Raw genomic sequence first — 27,825 nt, 5'->3', positions numbered from 1 at the left:
AGAATATGAGATCTGCAAGGAGGAAAGCATATGAAAAGAAGAGGCTGATAATAGTATTAACAATGATAGGTAGCATTTATATTGCACTTTAAGCTTTGTAAAGTATTTTACACATTATATCATTTGATCCTCTTGATAATCTTGTGAAAATATACTATGATTATTTCTGTCCTTACATATGAGGAAACTGAGGCTTAAAGGTTAAGCAACTTGCTCAAATTCAAGTAAGTGATAAGCATGTGAGGCAGGATTTGAACCAGTCTTCCTGATTCTGAATCTCATATTCTATTTTCTATGCCATCCAGCTGCCTTTAGGGATACCCAAACATATGGAGTTGGAGGAAGAATGGCAATAAGCTCTTCAGTGAGGCTGAAAAGGTACAGTTAAAAAGGCTAATCAGAAATGGCATCTCAGAAGCCAAGGAACAAGAGAATTATCAAGAGACTATTGCTGCAAAATACAGCAAAAATGTCAGACAAGCGAACTGAAAAGGAAACATTAGATTTGGTAATTAGGAAGTTATTAATAAACTTCAAAGGTACAATTCTCAGTATAGTTTACCTAGATCTTAAGAAACATATAATAAAGTATGTCATGCTATTTGCTATTCTTTTGGAAGGATAGATTAGAAGGGAATGCAATTTAACATTCAGAATTAGATGGAGGACAGGTCTCAAAGAGTAGCTGTTAGTAACTTGTCATAGTTACATGACAAATTGGTAAACAGTCTTTAGTGAAGTACCTCCAAGGATCTATGCTTGGCTATATGCTGTTTAATATTTTTACCAGTGGCTTAATGATACATAGATAGTATGCTTGTTAAATTTGTAAATGGTATAAAGGAACATAGATGATGACAGTTTTTGACAGGCTAAGGCACTGGCCTGAATCTAAAATGATGAAATCCAAAAGGGTTTTAAAGACTTATATACATTTGGTTAAGAAAAAAGTCAACTTCACTTAGCAGAACCAGAATTTATTTTTTATTTTTATTTTTTTAAAAACCCTTGCCTTCTGTCTTGGAGTCAATACTGTGTATTGGCTCCAAGGTAGAAGAGTGGTAAGGGTAGGCAATGGGGGTCAAGTGACTTGCCCAGGGTCACACAGCTGGGAAGTATCTGAGGCCAGATTTGAACATAGGACCTCCCGTCTTTAGGCCTGGCTCTCAATCCGTTGCCCCGCAGAAGTTATTTTGAAAAAGGTCTTAGAGGTTTAGTCAGCTGCAAGCTCAGTGCGTTTGAAGTGTGATGTGAAAACTAAAAGCCAATGCAATATTGGCCTGCATTTAGAAGTATAGTGTCCAGATGAAGGCAACCAGAAATGTGAAAGATGCTACCTTGTGAGGATTGAAGGAAATGGGTTAAGAAAAGACAGGGAGGCCATAATAGCTATCTTCTAGTATTTAAAAAACTGTCATGTAAAGGAAAGATTAGAATTGTCCTGTTTGGTCACAGATACTTAATGTCAGGGAAAACTTCCTAATATAATTGTTATCTAAAAGTAGAATGAGTTGCCTAGAAAGGTTCCCCCTGCAATGGATGAATAACCATGTCAAATATATTACAGTGCAACACAGCCTTATTTCCCGCTCCTTCCTAGTATACAAGCTTTCACAAAATCTCAGAACCATGATTCTGGAAGTCATCTATCATAGTCTATCCCATGACTGAATATAATTCCTTACAAATAGTCATACATCCTTTGCTTGAAGACTTCTACTGATGGAGGAATCCACTACCTTTCAACACTGCTGATAGATCCTATTTCAGCCCATAATTGTCTTCTAGCTCATATCACAAAGCCATAAAACATCTTGATATGAAGTATCAAACAAAAGGTCTTAAGTCAATGTTAAACTTTTCATGTACCTTCAGTATGCCAAATTCAACAGAAATGGATCCCAGTGGCTACATATTGACCACGTATTAACATTATCTGTGTTGTGCTCTATTTTTATTTATTTTGATAAATACTTTCCAATTATATTTCAATCTGGTTCAGATCTACTCCTCTGGGAGTTTTCTGGCATTGCCCAAGTTTGACCCCTCTGGTCTAAATCCTCTGGCTTGGGAGAGGTTTAGTTAAATCAACTCAGGATATGAATTTGAGATATGAATAAATTTAAGTACCTGTGTTCTTTGTATGAGCTCATAATGTACCACCATCAATTTGAAGATGACTGTGCAATGCAGTTTCACAGAGACCAGTGAAGGCCATAAGGGCCAAGGCCCCTATGTCTACAAGAATAGACTCAAAATCAGCCATGGGATGGACCAAATTGTCTCTCTGTCAATTACAATGCACAACCATCCCACAGCATAGATCTGAAAAGGAAACAAAGACAATACTTTGCTTCTCCACAAATCAGTTTCCCATGACCATAAGGAATTTAGGGAAACTAACACATAGAGATGGGACCTTGCTTTTACATAAAGAAAAGTTAGGAAGTCATCTTTTTTGAGCTGCAGAGGGGTTGGGAAACAAGAATAGGGTTAGGGTGCAGAGTTATCCCCAGAACAAATTGTATTGTCCAAGAGTTGGAGCTTAGCATCCTTTTTCTTTTTTTTTTTTTAACCAGCCTGATTGGTGGTAAAGACTATTTTCTCAATAAGCCTCTTTTGGTGGGGGTAGCTAGATGGTTCAGTAAACTGAGAGGCAGGCTCAGAGATGGGAAGTCCTGGGTTCAAATCCTGACCTCAGACACTTCCTAGTTGTGTGACCCTGGACAAGCACTGACACACGTAGACATTTTCAATGACCCATGGCTGCATACTGAGAAGTATGAGACCACATGCCAAGGATGAAACATTTGCTGTAGTATAGTATAGACACTGCACCATAGATGACAATTCTACCTATATTAATTTTACCTATTTGGTTTATTAAATACAGTTATATATTACAATTATACATTTTTGTTAAACTATAAATATCGTGAAATTATGGTTTTTTTCTTGATGTGACACACCACCTGAGATGCTCAGTTTTTTGGCAAATTCTGACACACCAAGCTCAAAAGGTTGCCTATCACTGGCCTAGCCCTTACTGCTTTTCTGCCTTGGAACCAATATGCAGTATTGATTCTAAGACAGAAGGAAAGGGTTTAAGAAAATAATAAAATTAAAAAAAATTATTCTTGACTGCCTTTGGTAATTGTTCATTTAGCAATCATGTCATATATTTTCTTTTGTTTTGTTTTGAATCATATATTGGTGATTTTACCCCTAAGTTATGTGGTTTATAATTCTTTTTTGAGGAAATTTTGTTTGGGGAATTCTCTGACTGGGAGATAACACAAAATATATCTGAATTTGTTATAAAATGCACTTTTCCAGAAATTCACATCCTATATTTGTGAAATTTTTACTAAACAGCACAAGCCAAGCAAAAAATGTAATTTAAGTTATAATGACTTAGTGAAGAGGTAGGATAATCAAAGTACCTATAGTTTCACCCATCCTTCATCTCCCTAATTTGCCCTTTGCAGAATAGTAATTAAATAATGAAGTTAACATAAATGCAACATAAAACATTAATGATCAAGGAAAGGAAATACAACATGCCACCGTGACATTTTGTCCAGTGTAAGAAACTTTAGGATTTTATTATTTTTTTAAGTTTCGAATTATGCCCATTCATACCACAGCAATGCCAACATGTAAAATGTTTACTCACTTTATACAACACCTTCTGTCATTTATGCCCCAAATTTTCAATTATAAAATGCCAATACTGCCTAGATGAACTGTCATAGTATTTTAAGCAAAAATGGGTTTGAGTTGGCAGAAGTTATGAAGATGGGGCTTTTAACAAGTAAAAGCCTGAGTTAGTTCACAGAGCTTTTTCTGAAGAGCAATTATTGAAATCATCTGTGATTCTTTACTCTTGAATAGAAGGAGGAAAGATAATCAACTCAAGCTGAATATTACAATCTATATTCTATTTCAAGGTAATTCCTAGCTACATTCACTTTTAAAGCCTGCTTTGGAACTTAAAAGAAAAGGAAAAATCAGTGCACCACTCTGGAACCTAATGCTAATCCAATTCCAACAATGCTACATAAATCCTTCCAATTTGGCACAAGGGTCACACTGACTTTGGTGAGCTTCAATCACCTCCCTACTCTAGGTGACCCACAAAAACCATAATTCTACCAATTACAACTATGGTAAAGCAGCACATCGCACAGAAAATTCCCAATGACTAGTTTTTTAAAAGCTGTCTATTCAAAGCAAGCATTAATAAAGTATGTGCATTTCTTAAATTTTCATTACTTAATGCTTTATTTTTCAATTTAAAAAACTCCTTAATTTTGCCAGCATCACTTCAAACATCCTACATTATATATTTACAAACTGTTTGATTCCATAAGATGTTAAAGACACTAAATGGCACATCAAAATTCTAATACTGCACCCCCAACTTTATGAAACTGAATTTTTCAATAGCATCAATTAAGATACGTTTTAATTGTTTCTGCCCACCTGATGTCTTTCTTCCCATCATGATAACTCTGAGGTTTTCTAAGAAAACTAGCCAAATAAACCTGGAACTCTGGTACCTTTAGATGTTTTAAACACAGCTGGCTACTTCATTGTATTGGTAATTAAGTCATGGAACTTTCACTAATGGGAATCCATTTGTAATTGTATATATAATTTTCAGATGATGCTAATTTTTACATAACAGAAAAGATACCATCAAAAATGGCATCTGTGACAGAAGTCACAATTGGGAGCCAAAGAGAGAATATGCTGCAGTATTCCAACACTCCCTCATCATGATATCAAGAATCCTGGGTTCTCAAAAGCTAAGCCAACAAAGCATACACTTTGGAAGTTTCTATGAGGTTAAATCCCCAAAACGGCATAAGTCTGCTGTCTCAGGGCAGAATGCTGGTTACAAGATGACAGATCATTTGGCCACAGAAACGCATGAATCAAAGAAAAACTTTTAAAATGGCCTTTGGTCCTATGTGGCCCCTTTCTTCTTCCTATGCAATCATGGTGTAGTGGCACAAAATGAGGCAGAGCAAAATTAACTATCCATTAGATAGCTGAAACAGTAAGTCAAAATAGTCTTGGGAAGTCCAAGACTCTTTAAAGCACTTGGTATTTAATTAAGTTGAAGCATTACATTCATTTTAGATAAACAAAAACAAGACTTATCAGTGGTTTCTACAACACTCAAATGCAACTCTCTTGAAATCAATACTAATAAATGTGGCAGAATATATTTGGGAAATAACATTCTATTCATTCTTCAAATTCTTTGTTAAGAGGTTAGAATCTAAAAGATACATTTTAATGAAGATTTTTCTCCCACCTGCAGTCTGAGACAGTGTATAATCCAAAAATGGAACTCTCAAGCAGCTTACTGGAGTTAAATATTCCTCACACTTACATATAACAAAGAAAAGGAAATGAAAATCATAAAATTCAAGAATAACAAGCAAATGACTGTCATAGCACGTTGATTTTTCAAGCATTTTGTTTCCAAAGCATGTTTTTAAAAAGGTAGTAACCAGATAAATGCAATTAAGTTTATTCAAATTGTGCTAGCAAAATTAACTGCACCATTTATTTTTATTAATGCTTTTCCTTCTAATATACTAGTGATTGGCATATTCTCAGTTTCTGACTATACTGTCTTCTTGAACATTTTTGTCTGCTAATATTTTTGACTCTATGCACATAGCTAAATCACATTTTTTTTAAAGGGATGCATATTAGGTTAAGAGTTGTTTTATATGGCACTATACCTTTGAAAATACCCAGAAAATTCTTTTGGTGATCCAGTGACCTACAGAACTTGGAAATAAAGTGTTGATCTGTTTGATTTGCATGTAATTACAGATGTGATCATTCTTGGTGCTGCATAAATACATACTATTAATAATACAAAAAGTGGGATCTGGCCCATAGATCATGAAGTATAGTACTGTGGCATGTCCGACAATCTGTAAGGAATTGGGATAATTAAAGAATATATTAGATAAGTTCAAATGATATTAAGAGTTTTGCACTTTTGATAAATTTTAACGATTTTTTTCATTCTCCTTCACATTCTGATCTTGAACTCTATGAGATGACCATTTTCATTTTTATTTTTTAAACTATGTTCAAGGATATAAAGAAGATTTTAATGTGTTATATAAATAATATACTAGTAATGCTGTATATAGATTAACAGACCTCTCTGGGGAAAAAATACAAGTGCTATGAATTAGACCACTGATGTTGTACTTTCAGGATTTACTCGAATAAGTCTAGATGCATTCCTCAAGTCTTGGAGTTGCTTGGCAGGTTTCCCTACACCTTGTTCAAACCTTTTCTCCACCACAGGAAGGACTGTTTCATATAGAAAGGATGCATTCTGTCTGATAAAAGCTTTCTTTTCTGGGTCCTGTTCACATCTGAGGCTGTAATCCACATGTTGAACTGCAACCAAAATTATTTCCACCAGACTTTCTAAAAGCACCATATGCAGCTCTGGAAAATACAGCTTCAGAGCTTCTTCCAAGAAGCCCATAGTCTGTTTAGTGAAGGCCACTACTGTGTAGCTTAGGTTCACCCAGCAGTCATCCCCTGTGTACTGTTCAAAATTGCTCACCCCACAGCTTTTCATCTCTTCTTTGAGTTTCCCCAGTGCCTCTGGAGTCATCAGGTTCATCTTCCTCCACATTTCCTCAGAGTTGCGGTGCTTAGTGGCCTCAATTATGATTTCTTTATAACTGTGCAAAGCTCCTTGGATGTCCTTTACCAAGAGAGCATGGATGATGAAAGTAAGGTCCAACCCAATATCACCCAACTGCTGGCAATGTTCCTTAGCCACCTTTACACACTCAGCTGCTGTAGACAGGCTCTCTTTGCTGTCAAACACCTGTTTGCTAAAAGCATCCACAAACATGCCCATGGCTGAACGGGCCCAAACAATAAAGGCAGAGTAACAACCACTGTTTGTGCCTGCAAAATCAGTCTCAAACTCCCTAGCAGTCTCAAGAAGACTGGTGAAAAAGACATGGCATAACTTATGAATATAGAGTAAAGTGGCACCTTCAATTCGAAGCTGCCGAATTGCAGTGTGTACAGCTGCTGCCCTATTTCTCAAAAACAGCTCACAAGCCTTGGTGCATTGACCAAGTCGTATTAACTGAGAAACTGCTCTTCGAGTGGCCTTAGGACCACCCCTTAGAGATCGATCAGGGGAAAGTTCAAAGACCAGCACTTCAGTGAGTTGCCTGACTCGCTCATCCACTTTGGCCCTCAACTCCTTTACAGGAGGGGGGCATGGCTTGCCCTCCAGATAGTGGTTTAACTTATCCAACAGGTCCACTGCCCCTTCAAAGTCCCTCTGAGCAATACAGACATCCAGGTCCTCGGGCAACTCCTGGATCCATTCCATTGATAAATCCACTTTTTCCTCAACCTCAGGAGTAGTAGGTTCTTCCTCTTCTTCTTCATCCTCAAATGGATTTGTGGTCTGGGAAGAAGCATGGGGTGGACCACGTGGAGCTGCAGCCTCCTCCTGCTCCCTGCGTCTTTTTTCACTGAGAGCCCTTTTGGTTTCTTCAAGCACTTCCAGCCACTCCCTTTTGATCTTGGCATTCTCTGCCTGAAAGATTCGGCTCTCGGGGAACATCAGCAGCTTGAACATGTCCTTCATGGGAGGGTTATCCTTGACATTCACCACTGCCAATCTGTCCAGGGGATAGAGGGCATTGTAGCGGTACATCCCTCTTCGCTGGGGCAGCCAGGTGGCCACCAGCAGACAGTCGTTCATGAGAAAACCGTGCACCCGTTGCAACTGAGCCATGTGGTCCGCCTCATACTCTACCAGGTCTCCGTTGTAGACCAGGTACTGCCCAGGAGTCTCCAGCAGGTGCCTGCAGCCTTCCACTTTCTCCAGCAAGGTGGTCAGTGTCCGCTGCTTGCCTTCTTCCCCCGCACTCTGGTTGTCCCGGGCAGCGCCCCCGTGGCCTGGGAAGAAGCCGGCCGGGCCTCGAAGGTGGTCTCGGCCTCCCGGGCAGCCGCCGCCACCCTCCTCGGCCCCGGCGGCTGCGGCGGCGCCCGCGGCAGCAGCGGCGGCGGCGGGGAGCAGAGTGAGCGGGATACTCTCAAGGCTGCTCTTCTGTTCGGTGAGGAGGTGGCTAAGCTGGTACATCTCACTCTCCAGGTAGGAGATCTCGCGCGCGGTCTCGATGAACTGCCGGTAATTCTGGTACACGTTCCGCTTCAGGTTCTGTGCAGTCTCCTCGGCCAGTGCCTGGATCCGCTGCCGGTGTTCCTGCAAATCCCGGTCTCCGTCCGACTGCTGCGACAGTTGCTTCACGTACAGCCTCGCCTCGAAGCCGCTCGACTCCAGCTGCCGCCGCAGGCGACTCGCCCCGCTGTCCGACATCGCCATGGTCATCCCTTTCCCCTGTCACTGTCACGGGCTCCGCTGCCGCCGAGACCCACCCAACTCCAACGGAGTTCAGGGACCGGGGAAGAAGGGCGGAAGCGAAGGGAATGCGCCTGCGCGAGATATCGGCAGTTTCTCAATGCGCCTGCGCGAAAGCTGTCGGTAGGCGCTTGCTGCGTAATGATAACGCATGCGCAGCCAAGGAGGTCTAAAGGCGAGTCAGGGGGAAAATGAAGCTTCCTGCCTGCTGCGCCTGTGCAAAAAACAAAAACAAAAACAATTAAGACTTGGGGAGGAGGAAGTGGCGAATGAAGGGGGGAAACACCCTCCCCTGTCCTTTTTGCTAGGGTGATCAAGCCCTTCCAGGAAATGCCGGAAGTTGAGTCTAGTGTCGCCTCGGCCTCGTACTCTCGCGAGATCAGTGTCCACTTCCGACCAGCTGATTCGAAGTTGTGTAGTTCTTAAGCTGGAGTACAGCGGTCCGGGGCTGGACTGAAAAGTTTTATCCTTCGCCGTTTTCCCGACTCTTCCCTTCTCCTCTTCCCCAGATTCTGGTTCAGACTCTCGCGGTTACGATGGAAGAGGACTTTGTGCTGGCCCTGAAGCTGCAGGAAGAGTGGAACACTGAAGTCCCGACGTTCGTCGCGCCCCCCAGAGAGCCCAAGTCCCTTGTAGACGAGTCCTGGGAACTCGTAGACCCCAACCCAGATCCCCGAGCGCTGTTTGTGCAGTTCAACAAGCTGTATTTCTGGGGGCGGCTGGAAGCGGTGGAGGTGAAGTGGAGCTTTCGAATGACTCTGTAAGTAAATCCCCCGCTTATGCTGGGGGGAGTCTAGAAGGCCGGACCCCAGCTGAGGGCGATGGCTACGGGTCGCTGGCTCCCAGCCAGTTTATCTGCACCTGCCCAGATTTAATCTGCAGTGATAAATAAGAAGATAAATTACAAGTTGGTTTAGATTGCATCCTGAAGGAAGAGATTCTGTGAGTTTAAGGTGAGGATGGGGTACATTCTAAATTTGAGGTACAACCAGTGCAAAGACAGATGGAAGATGGAGTGCTGTTTGTGAGAGAGTGATGGAGGGGTAATAATGTACCTTGAAACTGGAAAGATACCCTGGGGTCAGGTTTTGAAGAGCATTGAAAGCCAAGAAGAGAAGTTTTTATTTGATTCCATAGGCAACAGGAAACCACTGGAGTTTAATTAATAGGGAAGAACTGTCATATCTATGATTAAGGAAAACCATTTGGGCAGTACCTGTACTGAAGTCAAGACGGAGCAGAGCTAACTCATCCTGCCTTGACCTGAAAACCCTGCTTGCCTGAAGCACACTGGCCTAGCTTTGTTGTATCTTTTCACTTAATCCTATACAGTCATTTTAAATGGATGCTTGCTGACAGAGGTTTGAGACAAGCCTATAATCATGTTTTCAAAAAGTGTGCTTTGGAAAGAACAACTCAATACTCAGATGAAAGCCTTAAAAGTCAGTTTGAGGGTGCATCAAGGTGGCTCAGTGGATTGAGAGCCATGTCCAGAAACTGGAGGTCCTGAGTTCAAATTTGATCTCAGATACTTTCTAGCTGTGTGACCCTGGGTAAGTCATTTGACCCCCATTGCCTATCTCTTACCACTCTTCTGCTTTAGAACCAATACACAGTATTAATTCTAAGATGGAAGCTAAGGATTAAAAACAGAAAGTTAGCCGTAGCCCTAGGTTCTGATGATATATAAAACTAAGGTCTCTGCTTTCCCAGACAAGGTCTTGTAACATTCATTGAGATGATATTTCAGCTTGTTAAAGAACAACATCAGTTGGTAACTTAAGGCCTGTAATAGGAATATCCCATCGAATGAGTTCTTTGATTTGTGATCAGAGGCCTTTGACTCTAGTTGTTGCTGTGGTTTGCTGGATGAGGTGTCATCAAGATGTGTTTGAGGGACAGAAGGTTGTTGGTTTTCTCTTTAGGAAGATAATTATTCCCAGGGCTCCCAACAACCTTTAAAAGGAAGTTTAGTCATTTAAGTCTCAAAGTCCTTTTAAGGAATTTCCTTTTCTTCCTTTTCCCTTTTTCTATTTCTAATGGTCATTGCCTAATTGCTGCTGGAAACCTGTCTGACACATTTTCTCTGCTCTTCTCTTCTTCTCTTCTCTTCTCTTCTCTTCTCTTCTCTTCTCTTCTCTTCTCTTCCTCTCTCTCTCTCTTACCCCCCTCTCCCTCTCTCCCTCTCCTTCTCTACCTCTCCCTTTTTCCTCCCCCTCTCCCCTATTTCCTTTCTCCTCCCCACCTTCTCCTCTCTGTCTCCCTCTCTCATTCACTCTTTCTTTTTATATTTTTTTCTTTGTTCATGTTGTTAACCCTTGTTTTTGTTTCTATATTCCCACTATTTGATGTAGGTCTTGGCTTATAGTAGTCACTTAAATCATGCTTATTGAATTGATTCATTCTAGAACCAGAATGGGACTTTGTAGATCTAGGAACTGTTTTCTTTTTTCCTTTCTTGGGTTTCTATGGCAAAGAATTTTTACCAGATACCTACTAAAGAGGAACAAATCCTGACCTAGGTTCCTCCTCAGAAAGCTGGTATAATTTGTTCCGGTGACTGCTGGAGCGTTTTCTATCAGGGTAGAAATTGTCACAATTTGTGTTTGCTGGCACAGACTTCAAGAACCTAGGGTCACCTCCTTGCTACACTACACTAAGGTATTAAAAAAGAACTTTATGAAAAAAGCCACTGTGAATTCAGGAAGGCTTTAAAATTTATGTTCCAACAATTACAAGAACATCCGCAAAAATTTGAAATAGAACTACTACATACATATATATATATATATATATATGAGACATTAATTCCACAAAAGAGAGTGAGCCCAGTGGGGAACAGCACCTCCACTGCCACTTCCATCTCAGGTAGCTCCTGGAAACATAGTGGGCCACAGTGGCCCTCTTCATTGGCTATTGTATTTACTTTGACCACAAGAGACAGAGTAACCCCAACATCAAGAACAGACTCTGTGAACAAATAAAGAAACTGAAGCTTGCTAAAGAGAGCTGGACTTTCTAAGTTACCTGACCTTAAAGATGCAGAAGCTGTTCAGAATTTCTTCCTTAAAAAAATACAGCTTGGTGAGGAATTACTAACTCAAGGTGAATATGAAAAGAGTGTTAACCAATCAACGAATGACATTGCTGTCTCTGGGAAGCCACAGCAGTTGTTGCAAGTTTTACAGCAAACACTTCCACCACTAGTGTTCCAGATGCTTCTGACTAAGCTACCAACAAATTAGCCAGGAAATTGTGAACATACAGAGCTTGACTGAATATGATGTGGAAAGAGAAACATGTCTATATAATAAAATCTTATTTTAAAAAATTTAAATAATTCTTAGCCCAGAAGATGAGCAGCAATGAGGAAATAAAGGGCAAACAAGCCAGGTATGGGCCATGTATTACACTGAAATCTACCAAAGTTGATTGGATTTTATTTATTTATCTTAGTGAGAAGTATATTTTGATTTAAATAATTTTTCATTTTATAAGTACACTATGAATTATCTAAATATCACTAATTTATTACTGAAATATGCAGTTGTAATATATGTATGATACAATGCTCCTACATGAATACCTAGTGCTCATTTTTGAAAAGCCAAGTTAAGGCAATAAAAAGAATACTGCACTTGGAACTAAAGGGCGGATTTGGTTTATCCTAGTAAAATTTGTAGTATATTAGAAAACTGACTTTTTAAAAAATTCATCAAAGCTAACAGGCTGAGAAGTCACTGGATATAAAGTATTTCCCATTCATAAAGATAATTGTGGATACACTTAGGAGATAGTTTATTTTTCGTGTATAGGGCAATAGGTATCAACCACCACAAAAAAAAACCTTTAAAATTTTAATGAAAACAAGTTTTAAGAGTCCTGGATATTTATCTTTCAATTCAGTTATTGGGAAGAGCACTGAACTAGTAACAATCAGGAAACTTGTGTTCCATTTCTCTTCTCCCATTAACAGCTATGATTGGTGTAGGACAAATTACTTAACCTCTTAGATTCTTTTATCACAAGAAACCCTAAAAAATGAGAGGTTTGTATTAAATAATTTCTGAGTTTCTTTTTTAGCTCTGTGATTATTTTCCTCATTGTCAAAGCCACTTAGTTATGTATTTTCCATACATGTATGTCTTATTGGTTACAAATATTGAATATTCCAAAATGGTTTCCTTAGTCTCTTACCCTACTAATTTTTTCTTTTTGTATTAAAAAAAATTTGTCAAGAAAAAAAATCTGACAGTTTGCTATCCAAAAGTAAAGTAGGTCATCTCAGGATATTGTGAATTCCCTATCATAGGAGGTCTTGAAATTGGAGACTGTGACCTTTTTGGAATTCCTTTTCAGGTATGAGTTGGATTAGATGATTTCTAAGATGAAGTAACTTCCAAACCTGATACTATATTCATTCTAGAGTAAGTTTAACTTGCCCCTTAATTCCTTCTTTGCATTTATTTCCATCATCTAGGTTCATTTCTCCTCCTCTATGCTTCCAAATCTTTGGCTCATTTGCCATCTTTTTCGGGGAGGATTGGGCTGATCAAGCTCCTCTTCTATAGGCAAATCATTTTGAAAACTAGAGCCTCAAACTTGGTTCATACTGGGATATTCTATACTGAACACTTGCCTAAGTCTTTGAACTGCAGAGACCCTCTCCCCTATAGTAATTTGCTATGGCCTAATTATAAACATTTTTAAAATCATAAATATGTTTTTTTAGTAGCATTGAAATCTTGATTTCTGTAATATCTAGGTTTATGATCCTTCAAGAAAAGAGAACCTTAAAGTGATGATTTGGGGACCAAAAGTGGGAGAAGAGGCCATTTTGTCAAGGGAATAACACTTTTGTGGAGCTCCTGAGTTTGGGCTGCAGATAATTAGTGGGAAAAGGTTGCTACAGAACTAAGACTAGGAAATCACAAAGTGCAAGTTTATTTGGAAGAAAGGGCACATCACAGAAAACATAGAGTGGAGCTTTCCCACTTAAAACATTGAAGGGAAAGAAGAAAAGTCATGGAAAAATTCTAAGTTATAGAAAAATTGCTGATCTGTAGTTGTGGTTCTATGCCATGAATTCCCTACAATGATAAAGTCAGAAATCTGGACAGAAAAACAATAGCAACAACAACCCAATATTACAAGCCATCTAAACACCCAATAAGCATTTATACAAAAACATTTATTTTAATATAATCAAAAGTATTCATTTTACATCTTGTAATGTTCTCTATCTCTTGCTTAGTCTTAAATTCCTTCCTATCTCATAGATCTGAGAGGTACACTATTCTATGTTTACCTAATTTATTTATGATTTCACTCTTTATATTTAAAAGTCATTTACCCATTTTAAATTTATCTTGATATAGAGTGTGAGATGTTGTTCTAAACCTAATTTTTCCCATACTGTTTAACAGTTTTCCCTGCAATTTTTGTCAAATAGTGAGTTCTTGTTCCAAAACCTGGGATCTTTGAATTTATCAAACATTAGCTTGCTGAGGTCATTTACCCCTAGTCTATTCCATTGATCCACCCTCCTATCTCATAGCCAGTACCACATTGTTTTGATGATCACTGCTTTGTAGTACATAAACACCCAATAAATGAAAGGAAGAAGGCAAAAATGCTTGGTAAACTTGGATATAGAAAAATAATGGATTATGTATGTTCTTATGACATCAAGACTCAATAAAACCAGTCATTTGCATTTTCTATTTCTAGTCCTAAAAGATATAAAGAAGTTAAATTGGACTTCTGTTGTGAGAAATTTTTTCATGAACCGATAAGGGAAATTTTTCCCTATCTCTTGTTTATTGTTTGTTGAATGAAAAATGACCTTTTTTTAAAGAAATTTGTAATTGAATTTGGGGAGGCAGATACAAACTTAATGCTGTTAAGTTACATATGGCATCAGAAACTGAATATCTTTGGTAAAAAATAACTGATCTTGAAGATAGAGAAGGGTGTTCTGAATTTTCTTGGATGTGTTATCTGTAAGACCTGGTTCAGGTCTTTTATTTTTTATGTTTTATGAGCTCCAGTCAATTTTGGTAATGTCAGACTCTGGAATGTGCAAGTAAATCAAATGTGCCCCTTCCGCATTTCCTTCCCCATTAAGAAAAGAACAAGTCATATAGAACACACACACTTGCATAAAACCTTTGGAAGTATAAAGCCATGAGCTTTCAAAGATGGACAGGTTTTTTGATGTTTTTTGTTCCATTTGTTTTATAATATGATAATTGGTGTAAAGCAGTGGAAACATTTTAGAAACACGCCTTTACCTGAAGATAACAAAGTTATTCTATCAGACAATTGTAGCAATTATCCCAAGTGGAGTATAATATTTTTATCATAATTATGCCTGCTTTTGTTACTTTATTCAACCTGTGGACAAGGGTGTTGCTTAGAATATAAAATGTTATAGAAATTTCAAGAATGCTAGTTTATTACGTAAACAAGCAATATACAGAACTTTCACTCTTATAAAAGATGAATTTTTTAATGTTGCCTGTGCCTCGAAAACTGTTAAAAAGTGAAATATTAAAGCACTTAGAGAAACAAATTCCACAAAAGAAATGTTTATGAGTTTGAAGACAATTTGCAATAAGTCTGTGGCTCCCAGTTGGGAACTACTTATTGACCAGTTCCCTTTTACAGGTAAGTAGGCTAAGGCTAATGAAAGCAAATTCTGCTTCCTGCTTTGTAACCTGGCCTTTGAGAAAAATAACATTTATTTTCTTGTGCTAGCTGTTTTTTTTTTTTAGATGATGATGTTTCCTTTGTCTTTTTATATACATATTCAGACTTGGGGTGGGGTGAATTACAAACACAACTTTTTTATCAAGACCTCACATTCTTTTATATTTTTAATTTTCTTTTTCTTCCAGGATCCTATCCAAGAAAATTCAGAACACCCTTCTCTATCTTCAAGATCAGTTATTTTTTACCAAAGATATTCAGTTTCTGATGCCATATGTAACTTAACAGCATTAAGTTTGTATCTGCCCCCCCAAATTCAATTCCAGGATCCTAGGCTTCAATGGCTCTAAAATACTATTAGTTGTTGCTTTCAGCACAGATTTGCCCTTCTTTTATATAGGTCTTTCCATCCCAGAATAGAGTGGGGGAATAGGAGAATATCAGTTAACCCTCCATGATAGTAATAGAGGGTGTAGAGCAGCAGACTGCCACCTGTAGCAGCGATCATCTTTCTCAGTCCAGGGCAAACTTCCTTTCTATCTGACTAGGCAGTCAAGTAAAGGAAGTTGCCATGCTAAAGGATAGGTAAGGGAACAAAAACTAGTGTTTCTAGTAAGTGGTGAACCCATGGGTCTCCAGCCTAACTTCTATGTAAAACAGAAGCACCAGTCAACTAGTGTGTGCTCTGCTAATAGAAACTAGTAGTAATAACTGGCATTTACCTAACACTAAAATTTCTAAGTCAGTTTACATAATCTTCTCATTAGAACTTCACAACAACTTTGTGAAGGTATGTACTACAAATATAATTCTGTTTTTAAGCTCAAGACATTGAGGCTCAGAGACTATAACTTCTTAATTTCCCAGGTGGAGTTTGGGTTCAGTTTTCTTTAGTTCCAGGTGCCCCATCCTATCCACTATGCAACATTGCTCTCTAGAAATAACAACAGAATCAGGAAAAGCATTTAATTGGAGCAGAAAAGGGAAACATAAAACAAAATTAGAAATGTTTTATCAATCATTCCTCAAATTATTCCTTCACTTTTTTCATCCCTTTCCCTCTCCCACTCCTATCTGAAAATTAAGAAAAACTGCAGTGTTTTGGTGATTTTAAAGTATCTACAGAACTGATGCTTGTTTATTATCTGTTTGGTGTTTGGCTCTCACTTTCTTCTTTCCATCTCTTTAATTATGTTAGCATCTTCTTGCTAGCACAAAATCCTGGAGAAGTTTAAAATCTCAGGTCACCTGCCAGCTAACTAGTTCTGTCTGACTCTCAGAATGATAAGATATAGAGGTGGAAACAATACTTTAAAGCCCAACCCCTTTATGTTCTAGAAATTAAAGCTTAGAAAGGTAGGATAATGCCTAGGATTCAAACCTGGATCTTTGATTACAAATTTGTTTCTTTTCTTATTGAGCCATAATGCTACTAATGAAAATTTCTATGAAATGAGTCATTTCCTAAATCACAATTTTCCCACAGACTTGATGACAGCGTTTGGGTAAGCAACACAAACTGTCCATCTTTAGCTTTCACATTTTACCTCTGGTGGTAGAATTATTCAAACCTAGAATAAGGTGCAGACAACTAAGAATAGATTTGGTGCACTTTCTAAGAAACCATGTATCAGAATTTTTTCAATGGGACAAAAAATTATTCCTTTTCTGTTTACATTTCTATGAATTTTTGGTAAATATAATTAAAATTTGGATGATTACATTTTTTACTTGTCTTTTTTAGATGTGCTGGAGTATGCAGGTATGAAGGGAAAGGTGGAATGTGTTCCATCTGCCTTAGTGAACCTCTTTTAAAACTGAGACCAAGAAAAGATCTTATAGAGGTAGGTATTCCAAATAAGTCCTGACTCATATCTTTGTAATTAGATATCAGAACTAGAAAGGACCTTAGAAGTATAATTTTATTTTCTCATTTTATAGATGAGTGTCAGGAGGGCTGCAGCAGCTCTCCCTAAACTCTAGTAGCAGACTGGTGTAAATGACTGACCCAGTACAAGAACTATAAAAGAAATTTTATTTAGCTTTTAGGGATCTCATTGTCAGTTCAAGGCAAGTATACATTGATAGTCCTGGCTCTATGTTTACACAAGTTTGGTCAGCATTGATGTCATCCAATTCTGCCTCTCAAAGACATGCCTTAAAAGTGGACTGATGCAGCCAACACAAGGAGAATTCCTCTCATCTGAAGAGGCCAAAGAATTTCCTCTCTCTACTTGTTTTGATATCCATAAACTAGGTGTTGTCAACCTGAGGGTCAGTCTGACAATTGTCAAAATAGTGTCTTTGTTAATCTTCCTCCTCCCCAATTTTTATTTATTTAACCTCCTTTCCCCCAACCATTTTGTACTTGACAAACAGAAAAAAGAGCATCCTATATAAAATGGTGAATCTCTGTTACAGTTTGAGGTCTCCTTTGGTTGGTTACTCAGCTTGCAAAGCTGATATATGTTGGAATGCAAAAGACTCCCTTCATGCTAGTGATTTTCTTAAATGGCTCAAAACTTGGACTATGAGATTATGCTATTATAAATTTTGAATGAGTTAGCTGGCATGTAATTTTTTTTTTTAAACCCTTACCTTCCGTCTTGAAGTCAATACTGTGTATTGGCTCCAAGGCAGAAGAGTGGTAAGGGTAGGCAATGGAGGTCAAGTGACTTGCCCAGGGTCACACAGCTGGGAAGTGTCTGAGGCCAGATTTGAACCTAGGACCTCCCATCTCTAGGCTTGGTTCTCAATCCACTGAGCTACCCAGCTGCCCCCTTGGCATGTAATTTTTTTTTTTAAAACCCTTGTACTTCGGTGTATTGTCTCATAGGTGGAAGATTGGTAACGGTGGGCAATGGGGGTCAAGTGACTTGCCCAGGGTCACACAGCTGGGAAGTGGCTGAGGCCGGGTTTGAACCTAGGACCTCCTGTCTCTAGGCCTGACTCTCACTCCACTGAGCTACCCAGCTGCCCCCTTGGCATGTAATTTTGAAGACTTCATCCCTTAAGATTTTTACTATAGGGGGCATTTTGCAATTAGGGGCCCTCTCTGCACTCACTATAAGAACTCAAGTGTTTGCATCCTGTCTTCCCTCCCTCCATAGTCCACCCCCAATCAAATTGTAACTGGCTGCCTGTTCATGAGGCTGTAAGGGGGAAAAAGGAGTTTTAGTCGAATATATTAAAAGGTGGTCGCCAGGGGAAATTTCCCCAATTAAGGAATAATCTCAAGTCAAAATTGACTTTTATGGAAGTTTATTTACAATTGACAAGAGAGAGAGGAAATAAGGAAATAAGAATCTAAGACAGTAGGTAAATTACTATGATCCTCTAATTAATCCAGGTAGATCTAATTAACCCTCATCTGAGAGTCAGAGGGCCAGAGGCTCAGAGGTGAATGAAGCAAAGCTTCATTGATAGAGTCTCTATTAAAGGGAAGTTCCTTAAAAAAGAAGTTCAGGAAAATTCAGTCTTTAAACTCACCACATGGACTTCTACAGAAGATATTGAAAGCAGTCTCACCAAGGTCTCAGTGTTCCAGCCAGCACTCCTCCACAAACCAGGAAAGCTAGAAGACTCCAGCAGAAGACCTTCACCAGCAGCCTTCTTCTCCAGAAAACTTCTCTCCAGCAGAAGACCTTCTCCTTTTAAAGGGGTCACTTATGCATCACTTCCTGTGCCTCCCTCCTAGTTTGTGTGTCCAATCACAACAGACACTTCTCTTATGACTGTCTAGGGGGCAGTCAGTCGATTCTGATTCATCACTCATTCTAACACATGTGGGTTACAGAACTCCCAAAATTGGAGGTGTTCTCACTTTTGGTGATTAAATCTAAAGATGGGCAGTGTAGACTTAATCTAATTATCACAAGGCTGAGGATCTCTAAAGGCCACAGAGGAGTATTAGTTCAGTTTGACTACTCTTTTAAATGCTAAGTACCCTGTACTGCTGCTTCCAAGGTCAGAAATATATGTACTGTTCTAATTTTACCACCAAGAACTTGAAGATGGTTGGGATAAAAGCCAACAATATTCTATTTTTTTCCTGAAATGGGGAAGATTTTTATACATAGACTCAGACCATCTTAAAAGTCAGAGAGACTTTAGAAATTATCTACTTTAACTCCTATATTTTACAGATGAAGAAGTTAATGACATGTTTGAAAGTAAGGGGAAATGGTTGGTTTTTCTACATAAATAATCTGAGCGGGCTACAAAATGACAAAGTTGGAAGATAATGACCCCAAATCAACATTTGCAGTTGGGCAAAAGGTAGAATGTTAGAAACTGAGAAGAGGAGGATGATAGAAAAATAAGTGAACACAGACCTTCTTACCTTCTTTAAAGACAGGTTAAACTATAGGCAGTAGAAAAACAGGAAATTTGACAGTATTCTGCTGAGTCATCTAAGTGTTAGGTTCAACAAAATTTTCACTTTAACGTGCTAGCAGAAATAAATCTTACTGGTTTCAGTATGATCAGCTCAGGACTGTCAGAAGAAGCTAAGAATGTTCAATATGGCAGATTAGAGAAACAAATTTCTTAGTATAGCACCTTGGTCTTTAATAGACTGTGAATTCATTAGTGTGAATGCACCTTTCTCCTTAGTGAAGACAGTATTTTATACATACTTGAGCCAAAAAAGGACATCATTTGTTGGCCATGCTTGTGGGGGGACTAGCCTTTTTACACTCAGCTAGGCCAGCCCTTGAATGACAAATACTTCTAACCCTGATCCCATACTTTTTCTAGCTTAGTCAGATCTGCAAGAGTTTATGTTCCTGTAGCATGGCCTTTGAGACCCCAACATCACTAATTCCCCAAGAACTGGATTTGGAGTAGGGTAAAAGTCATGACCCATATTTAATAATATTAAGTCAATTGACTTGAAATCTAGAAACTAACATTTTTTGGCTACATTTAAAATAAATTTAACATTATTAGTAGGATACTGATAAAACCTTATTTGCTTTGGAAGCTTAGAGTGACTCAAAATTTGTGATGTATTAGTATTAAATAAGGTTTGTTTTATATATGATACATTTTGTATAATAACCTAAGAAAATTATTTTGTTCAGCCTTTGTACAGTTGACATATAGTTTTTCCACTATTCATAACTTGATGCCTTCACACAGGCTTTCACCAACATGTGGAATGCCTTCCCTCATCACCTCTGCCTCTTGGAATCCCTTTTATGCCCCAAAGATCAGCTCAAGGGCCATCTTTACATGAAGCTTTTCCTTTTATCCCCAGCTGCAAGAGTCTTCCCTCTAAAATTACTTTGCATTTAGTTCATATTTTATATGTACATGTTGTCTTCCCTCATCAAAGCTCCTTGAGAAAAGAAAGTTTCATTTTTGTCTTATGTCTCCAAAACCTTGCTTATACTAGGCACTTAATAAATGCTTGTTGATTGATAATATAATAATGTAATATTAAAACAAATTATAGCAGTAACAATTCTAGTATTCATAACACCTCTCAGAATTGACATGGAACAAAACTTAAAAGATTTTGAAAAGCGTGTTATTATAAGGTTTCATTAATCTTATCAAGCAGGTTTATTTATAAATTAAAATAAGATATATTTAAAATGAGTAAATTTACCATTATACAAGGTAACTAGCTGAAGGAAGGATGGAAGGAAAGATATGGGGGGGGGGGGATTTCAAACTTTATTTTTACCACAAAAGAAGGTGATCTCTATGCCCACTCTCCCATCTACACAATCTTTTGGAAAGGCATTTATATGTAATTTTAAGGCATACTTGATGTAGGGTAGTATTAGTAGGGAACAAGTGATTTTCAAAAAAGGATTTCATCTGTTGTCTTACCATTGACTAAAAGATGTAGAACATATAAGATCCTATTCTGCTAGTTATTTGTTGATTATAGAAAAGCAGTTGACTCAGTACAACAAATACTATTTTACAGGTTCTTTTATGACAAGGTGTTTCCCATCCACATATCAAGATCATTCAGTATTCTTTGAAAGACTTAATTAAGAACAGATAGCACTATTCAATTACTCTCTGATAATAAATATCAGGCAAGTTATCAAGCAGGAAGATGTTTGCTCATAAAAATTGTTCACCATAGTAAGGGAGATCTAGTTGCAAATTCCTGATTAAGGAGGGATTCCCACTAACTGGTGAAGTCTTCCAGACGTCCCTGCTTGTAGGTAAAATTGTTATGATCGTATCAAACTCCAAGACATAATCAGAGCTACCTCTTTGAAGAGATCTATAATTTCTCAAAAGGATTTTGGTTTATCCATCCCTGCAGGAAGAACCAAATAAGTGAGAAATATCTATTGCCCAGATTTCAACACGTATCTGAATGATACAATAGTGCTTGTCCAATTATATTTCCATCTAGGATAGACAGTATATAGATGGAAAAAAAAATGGACCCAGAGTTGGAAGGAGAGAGGAGAATGAGCTGGGATTGCTTTGGGGAAATTGCAAAGCACTTTCCATAAAAGCAAAAGCCCACCTTTTCAATACAAAATATCTTATTGGTGTTGGAGTGTGGCAGTGAGATGTGGGATACCATTGGCTCAAAAGAACTAAAAATAAATATTACTTAAAGGACAATGGAAAGGGGCTTGGTGGGTGTGAGCAGGCTGCAACATATGACCAGTCGAGAATTCCAGAAAAGAACAGGAGTAAAAGGTGTCATCAAAGAATTATATGACAGAAAGAGAAGATGGGCCAGTCATGTATGGCTAGAGTACTTGACTGGTATGCTTACAATGTCAGAAGGAAGGAAGGCCTCCAGCACTTTAGAGATCCATTTGAATATTGATTAAATACACTTAGTGATATAGTAGTGGTAGGGCTTTTGTAAATTTTTTTTCTTTCTTCTGATTATCACTTTCCTTCTCTCCCTTTAAAAAGAAAAAAACTTAAAGCATAAACCTCACCTTAGTTTAATTTTTCTCCATCTCATAAAAGTAATGATAAATTGGTTTTCTTTTATCCTTTTTTAGACACTATTACATGAAATGATACATGCATATCTATTTGTCACTAATAATGACAAAGACCGGGAAAGTCATGGCCCAGAGTTTTGTAAACATATGCATCGCATCAATCGCCTGACTGGAGCCAATATAACAGTAAGTATACCATACTTAGGAAATTTTGTATTGATTTCTTTAGGCATCTCATTAATTGTACTAAAATTTGAGGGGCTAGGAAGAGGTATGTTATCTTCTCTTTACAAACCAGAAAATTGAGACATAAAGAAGTTGTGATTTGTTCAAGACCATACAGATGAATCAATGGTAGAGCTAGAAATTTGTTCCTGGACTTCTGTCTTCCATTATTAGATGAATGCCATTTATACTACTTCACACAATTTTCGTCATGGAATAAATACATATGTTTGTATTGATTGTATTCTGTTATATACTAATACATAACAATACAAAATTTCAGGTCAAAAGTGAATGGAAATATTTTCATCATTATTGTGTTTTTTTACTTCAAGGGCAATAAGGACACATGACCGAGAATAACACACTCCAAGTTATTTAGCCTCTGTGCACTCAGCTGTCTTAACTGTAATCAGAAAAAGTTGTTTATGTTGAAACTTTTTTTAAACCTGTCTAATTGCAGTGTGCTCTGTTTCAGGTACTCTTTAGGAAATAGGAACTAGAGGTAAACTCAGCTCTGCCATGATTTACATAAGTTAGGCTGGTCTAATTTTACTGCTGTAGTCATTGCTTATTCTGCCCTAGAATAAACTCTGGAGGGATTCAGCTGATCAGATCTGACTGAGCCAGATATCCATGAAAACACACATACACAACACTCACACTTCATGAATATAATATAGGAAGAGCTTCAAAGCAAGTACAATGTTACCACTGCTGCTGTTTTATCTCCCAACCTTTTCTACTTCCTTCTAGTAGTAAATGTCCAATCCTATGATCCACTGAGCATGGTACTAAATGGGGGAGAAGTCCTGAGCCCTCCCCTACTTGGCTCTTGGTGCTTTCTTCTACCCAAATCCCACCATGTGGTACAGAATGAATTAAATTAATACTTGCTGAGTAAATAAAATTTGCTTTGAGAGGATGAATGATTGTGGTGTTTGAGGCAGGGCAGAGTAAAGGAACAGGAATTGAGATTGGTGCTTTTCCCCCCTACTAGTAGCTGATCAGTGACCAAGAAATAGGATTATCCTAAGCAAAACAATAAACCATTAGACACATTTTCTTCCACTCTTGCTGCTCTTTTGTCCCATGGAAAGAGGCAGAAAGAACATTTACTAATTTGGAAAATCGTGTGCTACAATGATTTCTTCATCAAAGCATTTAGTTCTTCAGAACTTTTTGTTAGAATAATATTTTCACCTCTGATAATATATCATCCAATTTAGTCTTTTGTTTTTAAAATTTCTACCTTCTTGTCTTCAGACAAGAGCAGCAAGGGCTAGGCATTTGGGATTAAGTGACTTGCTTAGGGGCACACAGCTAGGAAGTGTCTGAGGTCAGATTTGAACCCAGGTCTTCCTGATTTTGGCCTGGTAATTTATCCATTGTGCTACCTATCTACCCCAGAACAGTTTAGTGTTATGTCTACCTTACTTATTTTGGTAGTACATGATCTTTCTTACCTTAGATATTTCCATTATATTGCTAAAAGCAATATAACTTAAATGTTAGTATTACATTTCAGACTGTGAGATATATATATCCCCCAAACCCTTACATTCTGTCTTACTATTAATTCTAAGACAGAGGAGCGGCAAGGGCTAAGTAATTAGAGTTGAGTTGCCCAGGATGACACAGTTAGGAAGTGTCTGAGGCTATATTTGAACCCATCTCCTCCCAATTCCAAGACCCATGTGCTGCTTAGCTGCCCTCATCATACATGTTTGCTGAATTTGTTGGTGAATTGAATAATTCAGACTTCACATTTCCTTAAATTTATTCAGATCAAAAAGGATAAATTTCCTCTGTTTATGCTTAAGATTCATCTTTTAATTGAAGTTGAACCCTCATGCTTTTTGCATAAAATTAGAACCCTTCTGAAGCTCAGGGAAAACTAGAAGGTGAAATAGGAGTCTTAGAATTTTATAGTTGAAAGTACCTTCCATGTAATTTAGTTTAGCTTTTCTTATTTTACATGTGAGCAAATAGATGCTCAGAAAGGGAGAAATTCTGTCAGACTAACACCATGGGCTATAGGAATGGCAGTGCTACAAAGGAAGCCTGAGTTTTCTGGCTCTTTCCCTTATCTCTACTATGCTGCCTTCTAGATTCTAATATAGTTTATAAAGCAAAGCAAGGTTGTCCATGAATGTGATGAATAAATGCTAAAAATTTTTCTTTTAATTCAGATATACCACAGTTTTCATAATGAGGTGGATTTATATCGTCAACACTGGTGGCGTTGCAATGGGCCCTGCCAGCACAGAAAACCCTACTATGGTTATGTGAAACGGGCAATGAACAGAGCCCCATCAGCCAAAGATTATTGGTGGTCTGAGCATCAGAGGACTTGTGGAGGCACATATATAAAGGTCAAAGAACCAGAGGGCTATTCAAAAGCAGGCAAGAAGACAACAAATCTAGGAAAGCATCCAAGCTTGGGGACAGAAAGTAAAGATAAAGGTACCCTGACTAACATTCTTCTACTTATTTTTTCTTGGCATAATAATAACTAGCATTTATACAGCACTTTAAGGTTTACAAAACTATATATGTTGTCTCATTTGATCCTCACAACCCTATAAAGTAGGTGCTATCCCCATTTTGAAACTGAGGCTCTGAGGCAGAATTTGAATTTTGGCCTGATTCTAAATCTAACACTCCATAGTGCCACCTGCCTCTATGATGTAAAGGCAGTATTTTCATATTAAGTGGTATATTCAGATAGCTTTTAGCTTAATTTTAGTACAAAAATGAAAATTGTCCATCTGACTGACAGGGGCCCAACCCTGAGACAAATGAGACCAGAGTAAGGTGGTATAGCAAGGCTTAATTGGAGGCAAGGAGGGGTGTGGGTAGGGGTCCCGGTGCCAGTAGAGGTGGCTGTGGAGTCCGGGGAGGTGGGGAAATTAGCACCAGTAAAGATGGCTGCCAAGTCTCCACCTGAGTGGAAATGGGTTTAGCTTCTTATAGGATGGCTATCAAGGATGAGGTAACCTGAATTGCCTCTATTGGCCAAAGTAAGCCACTTGGTTCAGCCAATTGGATTACCCTGAGATAGTGGGGAACCTTGGTCTCTGGGGGTGGGGGGGGGGGTTCTCAGGCTGATTATCAGTCATGCAGGCCAAGCTAAGGAACAGACACAATTTTGCTATCCTGCCAGGTTTTGCTGGGGCAGTTTCTGTTTGGGCAGGAGCTGGGCTGGGGGTGCCTGGTAGTTTGGTAGGCGTTGGGGGAGAAAGGAGGTCTTGGTTCCACAGTCTTATCATTCCCATCTTTTGATGTATATAATAAAGAAAAAATGGGGGAAGAAGATGGCAGGGGAGATTTTGGAGAGGGGCCATGAGTCCAAGAGGGAATATGGGCAACAGTTTTGCTCATCAAACTGCTTCCTGCTGAATGGAGGTGTCACTCTCTTCTTTTTTTTTTTTTTTTAAACCCTTAATTTCTGTGTATTGGCTCTTAGGTGGAAGAGTGGTAAGGGTGGGCAATGGGGGCAAGTGACTTGCCCAGGGTCACACAGCTGGGAAGTGTCTGAGGCCAGATTTGAACCTAGGACCTCCTGTCTCTAGGCCTGGCTCTCAATCCACTATGCTATCCAGTTGCCCCGTCACTCTCTTCTGATTAGTACCTTTCTCACTCAGGATGGAGGAAGAATTTTTGCTTTGGAAGTCACTTTCTAGTTGAAGGTTTGCTGTTATAAAAGTGCTTAGGTAGAATACATAAAGGATATTTTTGCAAATGTATAGGATACAGATATATTACATATGGACATACATACAGTATAGCTCCCCTCCATCCTCAGATACAACCTCTATGTTTTGAAGTTCCCACTAGCTAAGGTGAATTGGCTTAAAGTTGTTCCTGGTTTTGAATGAATGGAAAAATCTTATAATTAATGGCCATCTTTTGCAGGTAAACCAAAGGAAGGAGGGAGCCAGCTGTTGAGTCCCTTCAGTGGAAAAGGCTATCTCCTGGGAGGAACAAGCAGTACATCCTCACTTGGGAAACGAATCAACTCACATCACACCATTAACAAAACCCAAGAACTGCTCAATCCAAACAGCTCATTGGTTACCATAAGACCTAATCATAAAACTGAGTTAAAATCAAATTCATCCCAGAGAATTAACAGCTCTGAAGATAAATTACCAAATAAGAGACCCAAAATTGAAAACAAAACTGCTTTTGCCAATTTTTTTATCAAAAAAGAACAAATTAATAGCATATGTACAAGTGGTAATGGCACAAACTGCAATTCATTCCCTGTCACCTCATCTCAGAATTCTAACAATTTAATTAGTCACAAAAAAGGGGTGAGCTGCCCTGTTTGCCAGACTCAAGTTTTAGAGGCTCACATTAATGAACACTTGGATTCCTGCCTTAAGTAAGAAACCATTGCCAAACCCTAGAGCTGCAAATGTCTTTGGGAAACTAATTTGTCTTAATTACGTAGCAAAAATTAGCTCATGGGTATATCATGCTAACTCATCAAGAACTTAAAGAGTTGTAATAATCATATATATATGTGTGTGTGTGTGTATATATATATATATATGTACATATATATATATGGATTAAAAAATTGGGAAGGCTCTTTCTGTGAGCTCCAAATTTGATTCTATATTTTTCTATTATCACATTTCAAATAAATCCAGGTTATTTCCAAACATCTTAAAGTAGTTTTAAGACCCCCTGTATAGTACAGTTCATGGTTCATTTACCAAGTTTTGTTATCTATTTTTCAATTTTGACATTTATGAATAAAAAGGATTTTAAACTATTGTATTTTAGATAATGACTTGTTTAAATCTATTTTCTGTATGTCTTCATCAGAATATTGCCAGTGAATTGGAATATATATATATATATATATACACATGGAAAAAGATATCTCCTGGAAGGGACAAACAGTGCATCTTCACTTGGGAAATTTCTTAACCCACATCACGCCATTAATGAAACCTAAGAACAGTTTAATCAGTACTGTCTGCTATTGCCATGAGTCCTAATCATAAAACTGTGTTGAACTCAAATTCATCTCAAGGAATGAAGATAAATTACCAAATAAGAGACCCAAAGTCAAGCTGGAATATTGAGATGTTACCCAAAGGGCTGAGAATGGTGTTCAGAGTTGCAAACATAGGGGCAAAACAAAGTTTAAAGCACTTTTTTTTAACAGATCCAACTAACTACAACCAACCCTCAAGTACAAAGCAATATATCTTAATAAGGGTTGTTTTTTTTAAATACTCTAGTTCTTCTCTGTTAAATTTTTGTGAAGACTTAAAGCAAGATTAGTAGGTCCACTTAATTGAGGTTCAAAGATAGTAAATTGACGTCATTGCAGTTGTCATATTGCTGATTAACGCAGAGAGCCATTATTAATTTGTATGCCCATTACCAAATTTGGTTAAGCCAATTTCTCAGGTATATTGGAGTCACATATGCATAACAAAGGACTGGTTTGTTTATGTACCATCAGTAGAAAATCATACAGAC

General features: G+C 38.1%; 2 protein-coding genes across 3 annotated transcripts; one reads left to right on the top strand and one right to left on the bottom strand.

The window, feature by feature from the left end:
- Positions 1–5,478: 5,478 nt before the first annotated feature.
- Positions 5,479–8,413, bottom strand: EXOC8 (exocyst complex component 8). Its single transcript, XM_044672754.1, has one exon. It carries the CDS (start codon positions 8,411–8,413, stop codon positions 6,227–6,229), a length of 2,187 nt encoding a protein of 728 aa, XP_044528689.1. The 3' UTR covers positions 5,479–6,226.
- A 523-nt stretch (positions 8,414–8,936) lies between these two features.
- Positions 8,937–26,883, top strand: SPRTN (SprT-like N-terminal domain). 2 transcript variants are annotated; one of them, XM_044671942.1, is made up of 5 exons: positions 8,937–9,203; positions 16,899–16,998; positions 22,153–22,281; positions 24,513–24,786; positions 26,254–26,883. In XM_044671942.1, the coding sequence occupies exons 1-5, from the start codon at positions 8,980–8,982 to the stop codon at positions 26,712–26,714; spliced, it is 1,188 nt and encodes a 395-aa protein (XP_044527877.1). In that variant the 5' UTR covers positions 8,937–8,979; the 3' UTR covers positions 26,715–26,883. The 2 variants fall into 2 exon arrangements, with proteins under 2 accessions (XP_044527877.1, XP_044527876.1); XM_044671941.1 differs by having other exon boundaries at positions 26,239–26,883.
- Positions 26,884–27,825: the final 942 nt, after the last annotated feature.

Source organism: Gracilinanus agilis, chromosome 4 (assembly GCF_016433145.1).
Source record: "Gracilinanus agilis isolate LMUSP501 chromosome 4, AgileGrace, whole genome shotgun sequence".
Classification (NCBI taxonomy): Eukaryota; Metazoa; Chordata; class Mammalia; order Didelphimorphia; family Didelphidae; genus Gracilinanus; species Gracilinanus agilis.
This window is presented reverse-complemented; position numbering and strand designations above follow the sequence as displayed.

Bases quoted from the DNA above. Each gene is read 5' to 3' on its own strand.
- SPRTN (XM_044671941.1), top strand. From the start codon at position 8,980: ATGGAAGAGGACTTTGTGCTGGCCCTGAAGCTGCAGGAAGAGTGGAAC. The intron at 9,204-16,898 runs GTAAGTAAATCC...TGTCTTTTTTAG, and splicing joins TGGAGCTTTCGAATGACTCT to ATGTGCTGGAGTATGCAGGT. The intron at 16,999-22,152 runs GTAGGTATTCCA...ATCCTTTTTTAG, and splicing joins CAAGAAAAGATCTTATAGAG to ACACTATTACATGAAATGAT.
- EXOC8 (XM_044672754.1), bottom strand. From the start codon at position 8,413: ATGACCATGGCGATGTCGGACAGCGGGGCGAGTCGCCTGCGGCGGCAG.